The sequence below is a fragment of the Lissotriton helveticus genome, chromosome 10 (assembly GCF_964261635.1).
Source record: "Lissotriton helveticus chromosome 10, aLisHel1.1, whole genome shotgun sequence".
Lineage (NCBI taxonomy): Eukaryota > Metazoa > Chordata > Amphibia > Caudata > Salamandridae > Lissotriton > Lissotriton helveticus.
The window spans coordinates 275,626,616-275,643,784 of record NC_136071.1 but is presented as its reverse complement, the minus strand read 5'-3'; the positions used below and the strand labels follow the sequence as shown (position 1 = coordinate 275,643,784).

Here is a 17,169-nt window from a genome sequence, read left to right as displayed (position 1 = left end):
AAAGCCTAGTTCCAACTCGTCGATGACTGCGTCGTCGACGGTGGCTTAGATGGCGAGAAAATCCCAGTCTACAGCTGTGGGAGCAACCTCGTCGACAACGACTGTCTCTACCTCCTTGGCGTCCTCATCATCGTCCACGTCGACAATGGCGACTTCATCGTCGACGTCTGTTAAACCTTTATCGTTGACGATAAAAAATTTAAAAATCATCATCGACGTCCAAGCCAGCGTCTACGCTACGATCGACGACGAGCTGTCGAGCCTACGTTGACGAGGAGTGTAGCGTCGCCGTCTACTCCGTCGACGACAAGGGCTCTGTCGACGACGACTACACGATGGATGAGGGCACCGACGCCGACGACATTGTCGACGACGACTCCGTCGCCGGGAGCTTTGTTGACGTTACGTTCAGTTGTGTCCGTCGGTGCTTCACCGTCGACGATTATGCCGACGATGGGCTCGTGGACGATACCAGAGTCAAAAGTGGAAAGTGCGTATGTCCACCTCAAAATAACAAAACGCACGTTGACATCTGCCCTAACGTCCCCTAGCAGGGTCCAGCCATTACCTCCGACTCACCTTTTGGAAGAGGAGGACGATTCAGACGATGGCAGTATGTTCAGAGCTGCGACAAGTCCTTCTGAACTTCATGTCAAGTACCAGGAGAGTTCGGACTATGACAAGCAAGAACCAGAAGACCAGACATATTATCCAGACGACAGCCATCTTCCCCAACCTCCCATGGTTTGTCTACCTGCGTCTTTGGTTTCCGACCTCTAATTTCTGATTACTGACTACAAACAGAGATTTCCTAATTCTGTTACGTCTCCTACTCCAGTTGTCTCTCCACCGCCAAGGCCACAGCCTACACCTCTACTTCCACAGTCTGTGCTTGTCACACTACCACCTCCACCTTCCATGGATGATGAGGAGGATGATCAACATCGACTCATGATGAGTGGGATGATTACTTTATCCCTTGTCCAGCGTCTCCGGTGCCTACTCAAGCTGATTCGCCTCCTGAGGATATCGGGGGTTTTCATAATGTCTTGGAAAGGGCTGCACAGCGTTTCCAGATTCCTATGCCTTCTCACCAGCAGGATTGCTTCCTGTACGACTTTAAGGAACCTTTTAAAAAGTTCGTAAGATCTGTGCCTCTTATTGACTACATCTGGGATCAGGGTGTTAACATCATGCACAATCCATCTTCGGTTCCCGCAGTGTTACCTCGTCTAGACAAAAAATACAGAGCTCCGGACACCGCTCCAGCCTGCCTTACCCGACATCCCAAGCCTGATTCCGTCATCACTCAGGCTGCTCATGAGAAGTCTAAAAACCCTTCTGCTCCGCTGTCCGCTCCTCCAGACAAGGAAGGCAGACGACTTGATAATATTGGAAAACGTTTTTCTTCCATGTCTGCATTGACAGTGCTCCTTAGCGTTAATAGGGCGCTACAACAGGCAGATGTGGGCGGACATTGCTCCATACTTGGGGGCCTTGCCGGATGACTCGTTCGGCTTCTGAGATCATCGATTGTGCGATGGATATCGCCTCTACTGGTTTCCACCAACTGACTGGCGCTGCTGTACTATGACGCCAAGGTTGGCTGAAGGCGACTGCATTCTAGCCGGAAGTCCAGACAAAGATTCTGCATATACCCTACGATGGCCAGCTTCTTTTTGGCACGCATATTGAGGAAGCTCTTCAGGGCATAAAAAAGGATAGCGACACGGCTAGGGCTTTGGGTACCCATCAATTTAAAAACCCTCCTTTTCCTGGCTCAAGGGATAGAGGGCAATCTTCCACTAGAGGAGACTACCAACAATATCGGTCTTCCCATTCCTCCTCCAACCAACAATATCGGCCACAATTCTAACAACGTCAACAACAGCAATCCTCTTACACTAAGACCTCCTTTTGAGGAAAGGGAGGACGACTGAAGGACGCTGCTCGGCGGGAATTACTTTTCTCCACAGCCGGTCTCCATTTCCTCTCCACCCTCCAAAGTAGGAGGAAGGATTTCCCATTTCTTACACAATTGGAAACAGATAACAACGGACCGTTGGGTTCTGCAACTGGTACAATTTGGACATTAGCTGGAGTTCATTCAAAAACTTCCCCAGACCCCTCCTTGACCTATGCTTCACAAACATCTACTCCTTTTACTCCAGGAACTTTTCTTCATGCGCCAGAAGGGAGCTATAGAAAGGGTTCCTCTTCGTCAACGGGGGAAGGGTTTTTACTCCCGTTTTTTCCTGGTGCGCAAAAAGGAGAAGAAATGGAGACCAATCCTAGATTTGAGAAGTCTCAACAAGTTCTTAAAGAAGCAGTCGTTTCGCATGGTTACCATCCAAGAAGTGCTGCAACTTCTCAACGCCAACGACTACATGGTATCTTTGGATCTTCAAGATGCCCATTTCCATATCCTATCCACAGGAATCACAAACAGTTTCTGAGGTTCGCCATGGCAGGCAGACATTATCAATTCCGAGTCCTGCCCTTCGGACTCAAGTCAGCTACACGCATCTCTACGAAATGCCTTTCTCTAGTGGCTGCATACCTAAGGCAATAATATCATCAAGTCTTTCCCTATCTCGACGACTGGCTCGTCAAGGCACCTTCTCTAGACGGTGCGACCAGGTCTTCCAACGCCTGTCTACAGCTTTTCAGTCGCCTGGGACTTACTCTCGATCAGGACAATAAGCGAATAACCTTTCTGGGTGCTACTCTCGACATAACCCAGAAGAAGGCTTTCCCGTCACAAGAGCGACAGAGCAAACTTCTTCATTTGGCAAATCACATAAAATCAAAGAAGTCTCTCTCAGTAGGCCTCTTCAAATCCCTTCTCAGAATGATGTCATCCTGTATTCTGCTGGTTCCTTACTGTCGCCTCCACATGCGCCCTCTCCAAGAAGCACTGTCGACTCAATGGATTCAATCCGAAGGATCCTTCGACGATGCCGTTCAGGTGACACCTCAGATGGTCACTGCTCTACAGTGGTGGACTCGTCCACGGAATCTCTCTCAGGGCCTGCCCTTCTTGCTCCAAGCTTCTCCACAGATCATCACAACAGATGCGTCCCTGGAGGGTTGGGGAGCTTTCCTCCAAGAACGCTGAATCAGCGGAGAGTGGTCTCCTTCCAAATGGAAGCTTCACATAAACCTCCTGCAAGCTGTCTATCTGGCTCTCCTGGCATTTCTTCCCAGGATCATAGGTTCTCTAATGCTTGTCCGGACGGACAATACTATGACAATGCACTACCTAAACAAGCAGGTAGGTACTCGTTCACTACCACTCTCTCACGAATCTCAAAAGATCTGGAACTGGTTGCTTCATCACAACATTTCCGTTCGAGCGGAATATGTTCCAGGAACAGACAATGTACTGGCCGATTCACTAAGCAGGCAACAAACAACATGTCACGAATGGGAGTTGAACCAGGGGACTCTTGACCACATATTCTCCCAATGGGGCACCCCTCTCTTGGACCTATTTGCTACCAAGCAGAACGCCAAATGCCAAAACTTCGCAAGCTGGCATCCCCAATGGGGATCTCTAGGGAATGCATTTTCGATCACATGGTTCACTGTCTTTGCATACGCTTTTCCACTGATTCCCCTGATTCCCAGGGTCCTCAGGAAGTTGAAGGCAGAACCCTGCACGCTAATCCTGATAGCTCCAGCGTGGCCGCGCCAGCATTGGTTCATGGAACCGCCGATCCCTTTGAAACCATTTCCCTCTCTCCTCACAATGAACCAGGAACAGTCCACCATCCGCATCCAGCATATCTCAAATTATCTGATTGGCTCCTCAGTCCTGAGAGTTCCATGGCCTAGACATCCCTCCGGACTGCAGGGCAGTTCTGGGTCGGGCTCGAGCTGACAGTACTATACAACATATTCCTTAAAATGGAAGAGGTTCTGCATCTGGTGTAAGTTGGCAAAAATATACCCTCTTTCGTCTTCTCCAGAACAAATATTGCCTTACCTTCTCCATCTGGCAACGTCAAGTGTTGCTCACGCCTCTTTTAAAGTTCACCTGGCAGCAATATCCAGTTTCAAGAGATCTTCTGCCGGCCCTTCTCTTTGGTCTAGTAGATTGATTAAACAATTTCTCAAAGGCTTATTTAGGACTTTTCCTCCCGTAAAGTCTCTGCCTCCAACTTGGCAACTCAACACAGTTCTTGCTCAGCTTATGAAACACCCTTTTGAGCCGATACACAGAGCTGATCTCAAATATCTTTCTTAGAAGACAGCACTCCTTCTAGCCCATACCTCTACGAGGTGAGTAAGTGAGCTTCATGCATTTTCAGTTAAAGACCCTTTTCCTCAGTTCAAACGTGACAGGGTTATACTGCGAACTAATGCTAAGTTTGTGCCCAAAGTCCCATCAGACTTTCACCTCAATGAGCCTATAGTCTTACGAACTTTTGTTCCAAATCCTCTAACAGCGGCAAAAAGAGCTCTACATTCACTGGATCCTAAACGCTGCCTTAAGTTCTACCTTGACAGGACAAAAGCGTTCCGCAAATCCAATCAACCCTTTGTGGCTTACAGTCTACCTAGGAAAGGGTTTCCACTCACTAAACAAAGTATTTCTCGGTGGATTTCAGGAGCTAGTACTTTCTGTCACCAGCAAGCGGGCCAACCCTTGCACTCCACAGTTCATGCCCATTCCACGAGGGCAGGCTCTACCTCCATGGCACTCTTTGCAGGTATGCCTATCACAAACATTTGCAGAGCGGCAACATGGAGGACGCCACACACATTTACTAAGCACTACTGCTTGGATACCGAACTCATGAAAGATGCTGCAGTGGGACAGGCGGTGTTACGTCATCTATTTCAATAGAGGTGAGCCTTCTTTTCATCCCACCATCCTTTCTGTTTATACGCATATTTCTCCATTGTGTTTTCGTTTATTGCAGTATTGATATTTGCTATTTTCACATTGATATGTTCTTATCTGGTGAACTTGTACATTCTGTGCCATTCAAAATGTGCTTATCATTACTTGCTACTCTGATTCAGGCATGTGAATCTATGAAAGATACCCTGATACTGGATAAGAAATGTGTTACTTATCTGTAACTGGAGTTATCCAGTATTGGTATCTTCCATAGATTCACATGCAACCCACCCACCTTCCCTGGAAGGGCTCGCCTGGTTCTCTCAGTGTTACCTCTAATTAGCACTGTGCTTACGAAAATCTGAGGGTCTAGAGCTCCTTCCAGGAAGGTTCCAGAGGGTGATGATAGCTGTTTGGTTGTTCTCTAGAGTTTGGTCCTCATTACAAAAGGACCTGGATATGTTGCTAATGTGAGACCTTTGGCCTATCTCTTTTTATGTCTAGTGAGACATTACTTTTGTTATGTACCAGGGGCTCCCATCCCGATGACGGGGAATGATTCAGGCATGTGAATCTATGAAAGATACCAATACTGGATAACTGCAGTTACAGGTAAGTAACGCATTACTTCTCTCACACACTGTGCCAAAATGTACCACCTATATTGGCATCATATAGGTGTAAGGTTAGATGGGCAGAAAATGCCCACAAAGGTGCAGTTCTTTTGGGGTGGTCATCTCCATTGCATGGACAAATCACCTAACGCTATTCTCAGAACTTCCATGACTTGTCAAGTTGGACTGCTGAAAACTCTATTTTCTTGCCGAAACTTCTACTGTTGTGATATTTCAGCTTGCAAATATGCACTGACATACTGTATTTGTGAAACAATGTCAAACAGGTTTCTGATTGTTTTTCCTTGTGTAAGTGTGACGTATGCAAGGAAAAGGTTGTAATGTTTGCTCATAAAAGCTTGAAACAGTGGGTGCATGTATCCTTATTGGATACAAACCTATGTTATGTAGGTTGCCATTAGGTCCCCCTAGAAGGGATTCACCCCTCCAGCTACATTATACATGAACAAAGGGCCTAATTACGATTTCGGCGGACTTGTGTCTGCCCGACACCATTACGGTGTAGAACCGACCAAGCATATTTAGTGCGGTCGTAATCATCCATTCCCCAATGGCAGTTCGTGCAGCATGCAGAAAAGGCCTGCAGCATAAGCTGCCCTTGGGAAATGGATGTTTTCAAACATCTCTGCACCGTGTGGTAGGCACCATGCAGTGTCTGCCACATGGTGCAGGAATGTTTAGGGGGGCACCATAGGTGCCCCCCCCAGGCCCCATAGCGGAAGACACTTTCCGACAGCCTTTCCATGTCGGGAAGGCCGACGTGAAAAGGCTGTTGGAAAGTGCCACCATAATCCCAATGGTGAAGCCGAGGCTGGCTCCGCCGTCATTAGGGGATTATGGTGGCTTCAGACGCTCTGACGGGCTCACGCATTAGAATGCCCCGCAGTTTTCACTCTGACCTCCATCATCCTAATTCTGCAGTTGGACTGAATCCTACGATGTCGGGCGGAAAGCCTCTGACAGCTAGTTGGACGCTTTCTCCCTATATTGTGGTCGGGCTCATAGTGATGACAAACAAATGAATCATGTTAATTGTGAAACATTGTTCTATATAAGAGGCAACTTACATGCCTCGTTTGTCCCAGGAGGCACAGACTTATATTGTGAGCAGGCCTGGGCGTAGTTTGCAGGGTTACGCTACATGGAACTCCGCTAAGTGACAAAAAAGCTCTGCGGAGTTCCACTAGTGGCAAAGTGCAGTGCGAACTGCCGTTGGCGCTGATCCTCCTGCTGCTCAAGTAGAAATGCTACATGAGCGGCAACTCACACTAGCCAACTTACCATTGGTGAGCGCAAGTGGGGAAAAAACTCTGCTGCATTACGCGGAGCGGAGTGTTTTGCACTCTGTGAGCTCAGCGGAGCTTGGAGTGCAGAAAACTCTGTGAATGGAGTGGAGTTCACCGCTCAGGCTTAATTGTGAGTCATAAATCACCACACTCCTGATATCTATATTCCCTATGAAATATGGTGCATCTCCAAGCCAACCAGTCCACACTCCAAACTTGTTCATCATTGTGAGGCACCTGTCAAAACAGAGCCTGGTCATACTCATGCATTGTGCACTTAGAACTTCTGGATTGCAAACACACTTAATCACCAAGAGAGACACAGGGCCTAATTTACAAACTGCATTTTATAGTATATTTTGTAGTACTACAAAGTTTACTAAGTAGTGTTATTACAAACTGCACTTTTGCAGTAGCTTAGGCTTTTAAATAAGTTTATTACATTTCAATATGTACAAAATGCACTTTTATACTAACTTACACTTTGTAGTAAGACCACCACTACACATAGCCAACCACTGGTATTTAAACACCCTCCCATAGAAAATAATGGAGGTAGGGACTTATTCAAAAGTGTAAGTTACTACAAAAGTGCAGTTTGTGAATATTGAAAAGTAATTTACTCACTCAAAAGTTTAAACTTACTTAAATGTGTAAGTTACCTTTGTGAATCAGGCCCTGTGTACAGTTTAACAATCCTTACTTGCTTATATGTTGAAAATCTCATACTCAGTACTGCGGTCTTTTGGCTCTAACCCTTGATAATTTACACTTTAAGAATGTACTCAAAACCTATATTGAGGAATATTTACACACTTAATATTACACTGACGTATCCTCTATCTTTGAGAGCGCAGTCTTAGAGGAAGCCCTGTTGAAAAGAAAGGACTGACTCAGGTGCACGAAATATTTCAACATATTGATGTACCTTTGAGAATTTTCTGAATCCTGGATATGAACAATGAACACTATTAACAGGCGAGACATGCAGAGATTCTGCAAAATAAGCCTATTTAATAGTTATTTTGATTTTACATTTCTTTCCACATTTAAATTAATTTTGCCCTGGCATGACATTAAGGCCCCCGACCACATAGTGAAAAATAGCACATCACTTGGAGTACTTTCTTTTCAACTTGTGCCCACCACAGGCCACAACTCTCTAAAATGTTTGGACTTCGAGGAGTACAACAGATTTACGAAGCAGGCTCTCTTTTCAACTGTTCCCTTTCTTACTTATAGACGTTATGGGCTTGATTTACAAATGGAAGTTAAACTTTTGAGTAAGTTTACACTGTGTAGTAACCTTACTGCTTCTGGTATTTTCAAACCTCGAGTGTAAATCTGTGGCAAAAGTGTAAGGTACGTGCATTTTTCATATATGTAAGCATGCATACATTTTGAACTTTTAGCAAACACTCAAGCGCATAGTTTTTGTAAGTCATACACAATATACCCTTGCCCTTGTTATTATTTTTCAAGGTCTAAGTTTTACTTGAGGGCTTGTCAGTCAGTCTCTTTTTGCCTAAAGATACAGTGCTTTTTGGATGAATCCACAATTGTGTACAGCCTTTTGGCACTTGAAAGACTATGTTCAGGCTCAATAGAACTGTTAAATAAATAGCATCTCCTGCTACTGCTGCACTAATGAACATGCATAATACAGATATTACCTTTTCTGTTTTCTGTGCAGCCTTGCCAGCGCTCTTTGTAAGAAGACTGCAGAATCAAGGCATGGAGGCAGGATCTATGGTCACCTTGCGTGCAGAGCTCAGTAAATCCGATGCCCCTGTGCAGTGGAGGAAGGGGCCTAACACAGTTTATCTGAGTGATAAGTATGAGATCAGCCAGGAGGGGACACATGTTGAGCTGGTTATTCATGATGCACAGCCAGAAGATTCAGGCGAATACACATGTGACTCCGGAGAGGACCAAACCTCTGCTTTCATACAAGTCACGGGTGAGTGCAATGTATTTGTATTTCTTTTATTTAAATGGCTCATAATCCCTAAAGTATACTAAGAGTTGAATGTTATCGGTAGGACTTGTTGACTGACCACTTATTGAAGTACACCAATTAAACCATGCCCGTAAATGGTCCCATGTACGAGGCAATTAACCAATCGCTTAATGGTATTCATTTATTTGTGAGTGGATTATTTACATTATTGTATTGTAATTGCTATGCACAACAGCTCTTAAAATATTTTCATTTCTGATGGCTAAATCTATATGGAGATTCTTCTCATCTTGAATATCCTCTAGACACCAAACTGAATCCAGAAAGGTTGAACACATGGTACCATATCTCATACTGAATCATGGAATCCTCCCTGAACAGGATGTCACTGAGGCATTTTTGGTGCCACCATTGCCTGGCAATGAGGATCGGAAGTTGCACTTGTTAGGATGTTTTTTCCCATGAAATCTAACTTGTTTGCAGTGAGGTTTCAGTACACCTTCCCTGAAGATTTCAGCGTTCAAACAGTGTCACTCTAGGCTGCAATAGTTGACACTCTCTGACCCCCACAATGTCTGTCTCTGGGGGTTGAAGCCCCAACACAAATCTAGGTCATGCATAAAGTGTGGGAACATGTACATCAAGGTCATCAAGGAGAGGGAGCATAAGCTATTCATGCCTCTGCTCTGCAACAAGCTCCGGACCAGCCACAGCTTCAAGTCCTGCTCCCGATCTCACTTCAGTTAACCTTCAAAATGTAAGTCTTAGAAGGGACCACATCAAAGGACAAGTGATCCTGTAAACAGTAGAAGACATTCCACAAGATAGATTTTTCTGCTGCTCAGCTTTGAGAGGGAGACCTTTCGATCAGTGGCATGGTTCCCCAACTCTGGCCTCAAAATCATCCTCATAGGCTGTGTTGGTAGCGATGCATCTGGTGCTGCTCCCTGCTCCAGCTGAAGTATGCAAAAAAGAGATAGATAGAATGCTTACATTAATCTAAGCCACTGGTAATTACTTGGGTCGCATCCCAGTCATTCATTATTTTGCACACCATGCCACTTCAGTTTGGACCCAGCCAAATGCAAATCAGTCTTGACCCTGCTCCAATTTGATCAGTCTATGCCGAAACTCCGAACTAGGTCTTCACTGAACTGGAACACAAACAAAACCGATTAACAATGGTGGAGGAACCGCCACCAACAGCCTGTCAGTGGCAGTCCCTCAGCCATGGTAATGAGGCCCTTAGTAACTTTGCCTATTAATGTTTTTTTTCCCAGATAATGTATAGGGTCATTTTAAACTTTCTCCTTCTGGCGGTGTTAATGAGAGGGAAAAGTGTAAAGTAGAAAATACACTTCTGGTAAAAAACCTGGAGCTGTAGCAGTAAGGTGATCAGGTAATAAGGCAGACCCACGATTGGTTGTGGGCAGTGTGCCCCAAAGCAATATGTGATGCCAGAGGAAACATATGGTGATGACTTGCACAATTTATTTGTATGAATCTCCAGAGGTTTCCAAATATTGTAAAATTTGCTTCTGGGACTGTTAATCTTAGCCCATCCATTTGCTGGACAATTTAAATGACCCCTTAAATCTTTAAAGTAGAACAATGCACATTACTTTCCCGGACTGCACCTACTTAGCTTTCAAAAACGCAAAATGTAACATAACACTGTTTTTATTTTCCCTTTTAAAGAGCCTGAACCGTTTGTGGTGGAGCAACTTAAAAACGTCAGTTTAACTGAGGGAGAGGATGCAGTGTTTGAGTGCACCGTGTCCCACGCCAAGCCCACCAACGTTCAGTGGTATCTGGCTGGTGTTCCACTGCAGCCCAATGAAATGAATGAGATATCTGTGCACAGTGGGACAGTTCATACCCTGACTCTTAGGAAAGTGGCACAGGAAGACTCGGGTGATGTCCAGTTCACAGTGGGGCAGAGTACTTCGGTGGCACAGCTTGAAGTGAGAGGTAATTTGCAATGATCAGCCTCTCGGTGTTTATTTATTTAGGTGTAGATTATGAGCCTCCTCTGCATTTGCCTCTTTGTCTTATTTCTATATTCTTCATCCCAGGTTTAGTTCCTTTCATCATTTATCCGATGTCTACATCAAGTCTTTTGACTGTCTATCCTTCTGTTCTGGATGTCTTCTAATTTTCTTCCCCTTAATCCCTTAAAATAGATATCTTTTTGTACCCTGGCTCTCACCACCTCCTCGCTTTCTCACATCGATTTTTCTGCTTTATTAAATTATCCTCTTGCCTGCTAGAGTAGCATTGCCTTTGACTTACCTAACGTTTTCATTCCATGCATTTTAATCATGTTGTTTTTAACCTCTTTGACATTTGATCTTTCACTTCTATTTCAGTTAGCAAATTATCCATTCAGATTATTTTGTGTTTTTTGCCCCCTACTAATCTCTCATCATCCTTCTTTGGAACTCCTCTCTGAGCATTCCATCCAACCTTCAATCGCTCCAAAATATAAGTTTGTCTTTTTTTCTTATGTCATTGGGACCTTGATGACTTCCGATCTCTTTTCGCTTTAAGATCCAGTTTTTTTTAGGGGTGGCTACAGGCAGCATGTAATCAGTTCTTCATTAAAGTGCAATAAGCACTACAGAACACGTGAGAGATTCAAGTCCTGCACTGGCTTTTTAATGTGTTTTTCATGGTTTAACACTGCTTGGACTGCTGCCATTAAAGCCGTTGAATTCTGTGGATGATTACATTGTCCAATTTGTGTTCCTATTAGGTTTTGGTGAACCAGGTATTTAGCCTTCCTTTTGATGGCCAGCCAGCACCATGACAGCATTGTTATTACTGTTTAATGCCTTTTTGTTAAGAGGTGCTTTCTGTTTGGATTGCTTAGACATCATAAACACATGATAAAATGTTGAATTTACAGCTTTTTGTTTGCAAATGAAAGAATTGTACGAACATAGGCTTTCTTAGTGATGTAACACAAATATTGTTATTTTGTAAAATTTGCCTACTATAGAATACTTTGCTGTATATGCCTTTTAAGTTCTAAATATTCAACTACAACTTCATCTTGTGACTTCTTTTTATAATACTCTTCTTTGAGGCTACAACTGAACTCTGCTGCTGCAGTCTGTTCAGCAAAGGGACCTTAATGTTAGCTTCCTTATTGTGGTAATTTAAGACATAGGTGTATTATGGTATCTTCGTTCTTGGAACGCTAGAATGACCAACACACTGAAAGTCGCCCAACTGTTGACAAACATTTTCCCAAATAAAAAGGCAGACCTACTGGCTTTCCTAATTCATGTTTTAGAATTCATTACATAGAAAATAGACTGTAGCATATATAGTTTTTTTTAATAATGAATTATAATTATCACAAAGTAAGTGTAAAAAATTAACAAGTTCCAAGTAGTTCAGCTAGCCATTTAAGATTAATACTTCAACTCTGATCACAAAGGAAACAATAGGAGTGTTCTTTATCGGGGGCGGAATGATTCAAACACAGACATTACTTTTAGATATACAACATCTAATGAAATCAGGAAAGATAAGAAACTCCAGTTTATGTGCCGTATTTCTATCTTTCCTCTTGCGCATCCATTTACCCTCCTACACTCTATTCATCCCCCCAAGTTGTATTTTGTCTCCACTGATCCAATGTGTTCCTTAACGCTTCAGATTTTTTTACTTTTCGTTCTCCCAAACCTTTCAAAAGCTCCTAAAACATCTTCATGTATTCAACGCTTATCCTCTTTCTTTCTCCTCATGGTGTCTTACTTGCTTCCACCAGTTATTTCTGATTGACTGTGTTTTAGTTCTGTGCATCTCTACGGTGAACATCCTTTGTATATGTGATAAATAAATACATGCAGATAGGTCCTTTAGAATGGCCTGCTGTCTATCAAGTGAAATTATTTGCCATACTGGTTTTTTTAGGTTTTGTATGACATGTATATTAGTGATGGTGTTTGCACCAAGGAACACAGAGCTTTAGGCTGCGAATTCTTAACAGCTGCCACCGAATGCTTCATATATATCTCATTGTTGGTTGTTTTCGTGCCACACCTGCATTTATCATTGACAGGGAGGAGGTATGGGAATAGTGGTGTTGGGTTTGACTTGGGTCAGGCAGAACTGGCAAGCTGAATCACTTCTCTCCACTTCTTATCTAGTGCTGCCCTATTCACCAAGCCCCGCTCAAGCACCTGTCCTTTGTAACCTAAGCGTCGGTACTGCCGTTTCATTGCATGTCCGGAGGCTCAAGCAGGAACCAAAGAGTAGCAGGTGTTGCATCCACAATACCACTCATGCAAGATATACTGCTATCAAGTCTCATCCTCCCGGGCCACCAGTGTCTGGGAGAAAGTTATTGGGTGAATCCATATTGGGTTTTGACTATCAAGTCAAGTCGGAGGAATCTCACCATATATATTTGTGAATGTGTCTGCATGCTCATATATCTGCCATCCTGTGTGTCTGTGTTCTGTGTGTGCATCTGAAGGCATCAGTGTTTAAGGCTTTGCATATAGGTATGTCAGAAATGGAAGATTGAAATCTTGCCTGAAATGGTTGTAAATGAGCATTCAAGACATATATCATGAGCATGTTCAAACATTTGTGACATTTGGTGGTAGCACATAAACATCAGGCTGGGTATGGTTAGACCAGTAGGTACATGAGCATACACTACTGAATCTGGTAAATGTAAACTGTTTCTACCATTTGACATATGCCGTCTTTGGTTGGGCATATCCGGAATCAGACCACGTGCAGCTGAGTAGTTCCCATGTAGTTGTACCTGGGCATGTGGAGCTATTGCTGGCATATGTTTGTGGAACAAAGGTACATGATAAAGCACATGAGAATCTGGGATAGCACATTGACATGAGAGGCAGCCCCAGCTAATTCTTACATGTGACTGGTTACAGAACCTTATGAGGTAAAACATTGATATAAACACCTGTAAAACATATGAAAGCTGCACATTGAAAAATTGAGCCATTCCTGGCACATGTCAGGCTGCACAAAGACATTAAAGCTTGAATCCAGGCTTCTTTGACTGTTCTTTGCATCAACAGTCTATGAGCAATTCCTAGCATTAATAACGTAGCATGTGGGGCAGGATCTGCCTGTGAGGGTATTCTTAAACAGGAATTCTTGAAGAAATGTGACAAGCTGGTTTTTGATAAAAAATATTTTATTTACTTAAGCTCGTATTTTGGTGACGATTTGATGAATTTCCTGAAAATTGAAAGGTAAATGGGAAGAATATGAATTTATTTAGAAAATGACAAACTTGTGTTTTGGAACATAATGAATTTGTTTGCTAACAATGCATGCCAATGTGAGTATTACTATATACTGAAAATGAAATGATATTTGGAGACAATTGCATTTTAGCTTTTTTGGTCCTGACTCAGATCCTGTACCAGAACAGGGGATACCCCAGGATTTTGACAATGATGAAGTTGATGTGCATCGCTTGCTCCCCCCTCATTTAGTGCGATTGCCTTATAAATTAAATTACAGAATGCCAGCTTGAAACCTCGCCTGAGACACAGCTTGACTCACCACCTGGGTCAACAGTGGAGAGTTTGCAATTTACCATAGTGGCCTGGAGAGTAGCTGAGGCACTAGAATTGCAGTTACCTTCTATTGAGACCAAAACAAATGTTCTAACAAAGATTTGCCAGCCTGAGCCACAGACGTCTGAGCCCTTACCTCATTTTAATTAATGATACCGTCATGGATACATTGATACCTGCTTGGTTGAAGACCTCTTTATGCCCACATGTAAATATGCAGGTAGCCAGACGTCACAGACTGGTGCCTGGTGACCCAGATTTTCTCAACAAGCACCCCTTCCCAGATAGACTTATTGTACAGGCCTTAGAAGGTAACATGAATTCAAACTCATTTACAATGACTTTTCTGAATAAGATTTCAAAAGAATTTATGCTTTTGGCAAGTGCATGTTTTCTTATAACAGGCTAACACTGTGGTGTTTGAGTGCATGCTCATTACACACATGCTCTTTGGGACATCGACAGCAACATCTTGGCTGCAGTCCTGGGAGATCTTATGGCCTCTGTGGGTCAGATGATAAACAGGGCGCAGCCAAATACATTATTCATGCAGGTCTGGATACTGCGGATTGCTTCAGGGAGGCAGTTTGTACCAGTGTTGTCCCTCATCAACATGAATGGGTGTGATCCCAGGATGTTTCAGTGGTATAACAGCATCTCTCACATATATATATATTTTCATGTGCTCCACCTTTTCAGGGATAAGGCAGACTCTACGTTGGAGTGCTTTAAGGACAGCTGGGCTACAATGCACTCCTTAGGGGTTTTGACCCCTGCCAGCTTCTGCATCAGTTCCAAAAGTTTAGAGGGTAATCCAGAGGGCTGGCATAGCAAAGTTAGAAACAGCCTTCAAAAGTAGTTATGCAGCTGATGGCCCAGTCCTTTTGAGGTCATGGACGCAAGTCTGGCAGGCAGCGTGTGGGCTAGCAGGGGCATCAATGGTCCAATTAGTCTTTCAAAAGAGACCAAACCACTTTAGTTGAAAATTTCAGGTAAGCGTCTGTCCATTCTACTGCAGAGGTGTGCCTGTTGCTCTCCAAGGATACCACTGGGAGGATGGAAAAATTAGATGGCTGTTGATCTCTCATTTCTTCATTTTGAGGTGGAACCGGGGCTTCAGGCCTAATCTGGATCTTAAGTCTCTGAATGCCTTTGTGTGGAAGGACAATTTCAAAATGTTCATGTTGGCCGCAATACTGTCTGAGCTGGATGTGGGCAATCGGAGTGTCTTTGGATCTGCAGGATGCATATTTTTTGTATACCCTCATGCAGTCCCTCAGATGTTATCTGCAGTTCAAGGTAGGCCAAGAGCATTTTCAGTTTGTGGAGGTCTCGTGCCTCGCAGTTACCCTTGGGTGTTCACAAAAGTGATGGCGGGGTCGTAGCCCATTTTTAGAGGGTGGAAATACCAGTAATCCTGTACCTCGACTGTGGACTGTTGAAGGCAGGCTTGCCACAGTCAGTAGTAGACCTCCTCCAGACAATGGTGAGTCCTTTGCCGATATTGCCTTTCATTGAGGCTATTCTGTACACAGTGGAATTCAAAGCTTCACCTCTGCCCCAGCAATTCAGACATTAAGGCTATGATCCTGATATTTCAGCCTCAGTCCTGGATCTCAGTGGAAGTTGTTCTGAGCCTTCTTGGCCTCTTAGTCTCCTACATCTTCCTGGGTGGCACATGCAGACTCTGCAATGAAACTTTAAGTTTCAGTAGGCCCAGCACCAAGAAAATTCGACTTACACCATTCTGATTTCAGAAGAGATGGCTCATCATCTACAGTGGTGGTGATCAAGTGGTGGTACTCTTCCTCAGCCCTGAAAATGCTCAGTCTCCTGCATTTTACAATCTTCATTCCCTGCCTCGAGGGTCTCTGGGGTATTCTTTTCACAACTGGTGGAACTTAGGCCTTCTGTAGGCATTCCCTCCCCTGCTTCTGCGTAGATTGAAGCAAAAGTCATTCTGGTGACCCTAGATTAGGCTCACAGGATCTGGTACTATGAACCTCTGAACCTGAGCATCTCCAGTGCACTTAAGCTTCCCATTCGGGAGAGCCTTCTGATCAGAGCAACAAGTCAAGATGTTTCATCTGAACATTCACAATCTACACCTTCATGTGTTGAGATTGAGAAGACCGGCAGAGAAGCTGTGACATTCTAGCAGAAATGGTGGATATCATTTTGACTTCTCACTGCCTTTCTACCAAGTCTATATAGTCAGGTCATTGAAACATATTGATCCTTGGAAGACAAAGTTGTCTTATGTGCTATTGTTTGGTTTGTCTAAGCCCACCAATGTTGTGCCCTGTTCATTGTGAGCGCTTACTTATCGGATCTTTTGCCCTTTTTTTATCTGCATGATCAGTCCTCATTGCTTAAATTGCCTGTAGTGATGTTTTCTCAGTGGAACCTCAATCTGTTATTAGCCTTTTTGTTGTGTGCACCCTTTGGAGTACTCCATGGCTGCACTCTACAGCTTTTTATTCTGCAAACTGCATTCTCATTGCAGTTATTTCTATTTTGCCAGTTCTTCCTTATACCACCTTTTTCCAAAACAAATAGGTCCTTCTGACACGTTCATCCTTTCTTCCAAAATCGCTATAGGCCTTTCATATGTGGGGAAGTCCATTACACTTCCTATGCTCTTTTTACTTATACAGTTCAGTTCAAAAACCTTTATTTCGGTCACTGGGACCATAAAAGCATACAACGAAAAAAAGAACTGCATTATAAATTTAAAACATACAAGTGCAAATGGGACCAATTCCATCTAAGATAATTTGGGTACACATGACGACATAATATTTGCATTACTAGAGTACAGTTTCATAAGAAGTGGGAAACCCAATATACCCTTGGAGGCTTGGGC

The 17,169-nt window shown here is 43.7% G+C and overlaps 1 protein-coding gene across 1 annotated transcript in view; it reads left to right on the top strand.

Annotated features, from left to right (window-relative positions):
* Positions 1-17,169, top strand: part of OBSCN (obscurin, cytoskeletal calmodulin and titin-interacting RhoGEF) — a 2,124,484-nt gene that overhangs the window by 714,569 nt on the left and 1,392,746 nt on the right. The window contains exons 63-64 of the mRNA XM_078665296.1: positions 8,464-8,730; positions 10,429-10,701. Coding sequence (XP_078521422.1) covers positions 8,464-8,730; positions 10,429-10,701 — 540 coding nt within the window. The remainder of the gene's footprint in view (positions 1-8,463; positions 8,731-10,428; positions 10,702-17,169) is intronic.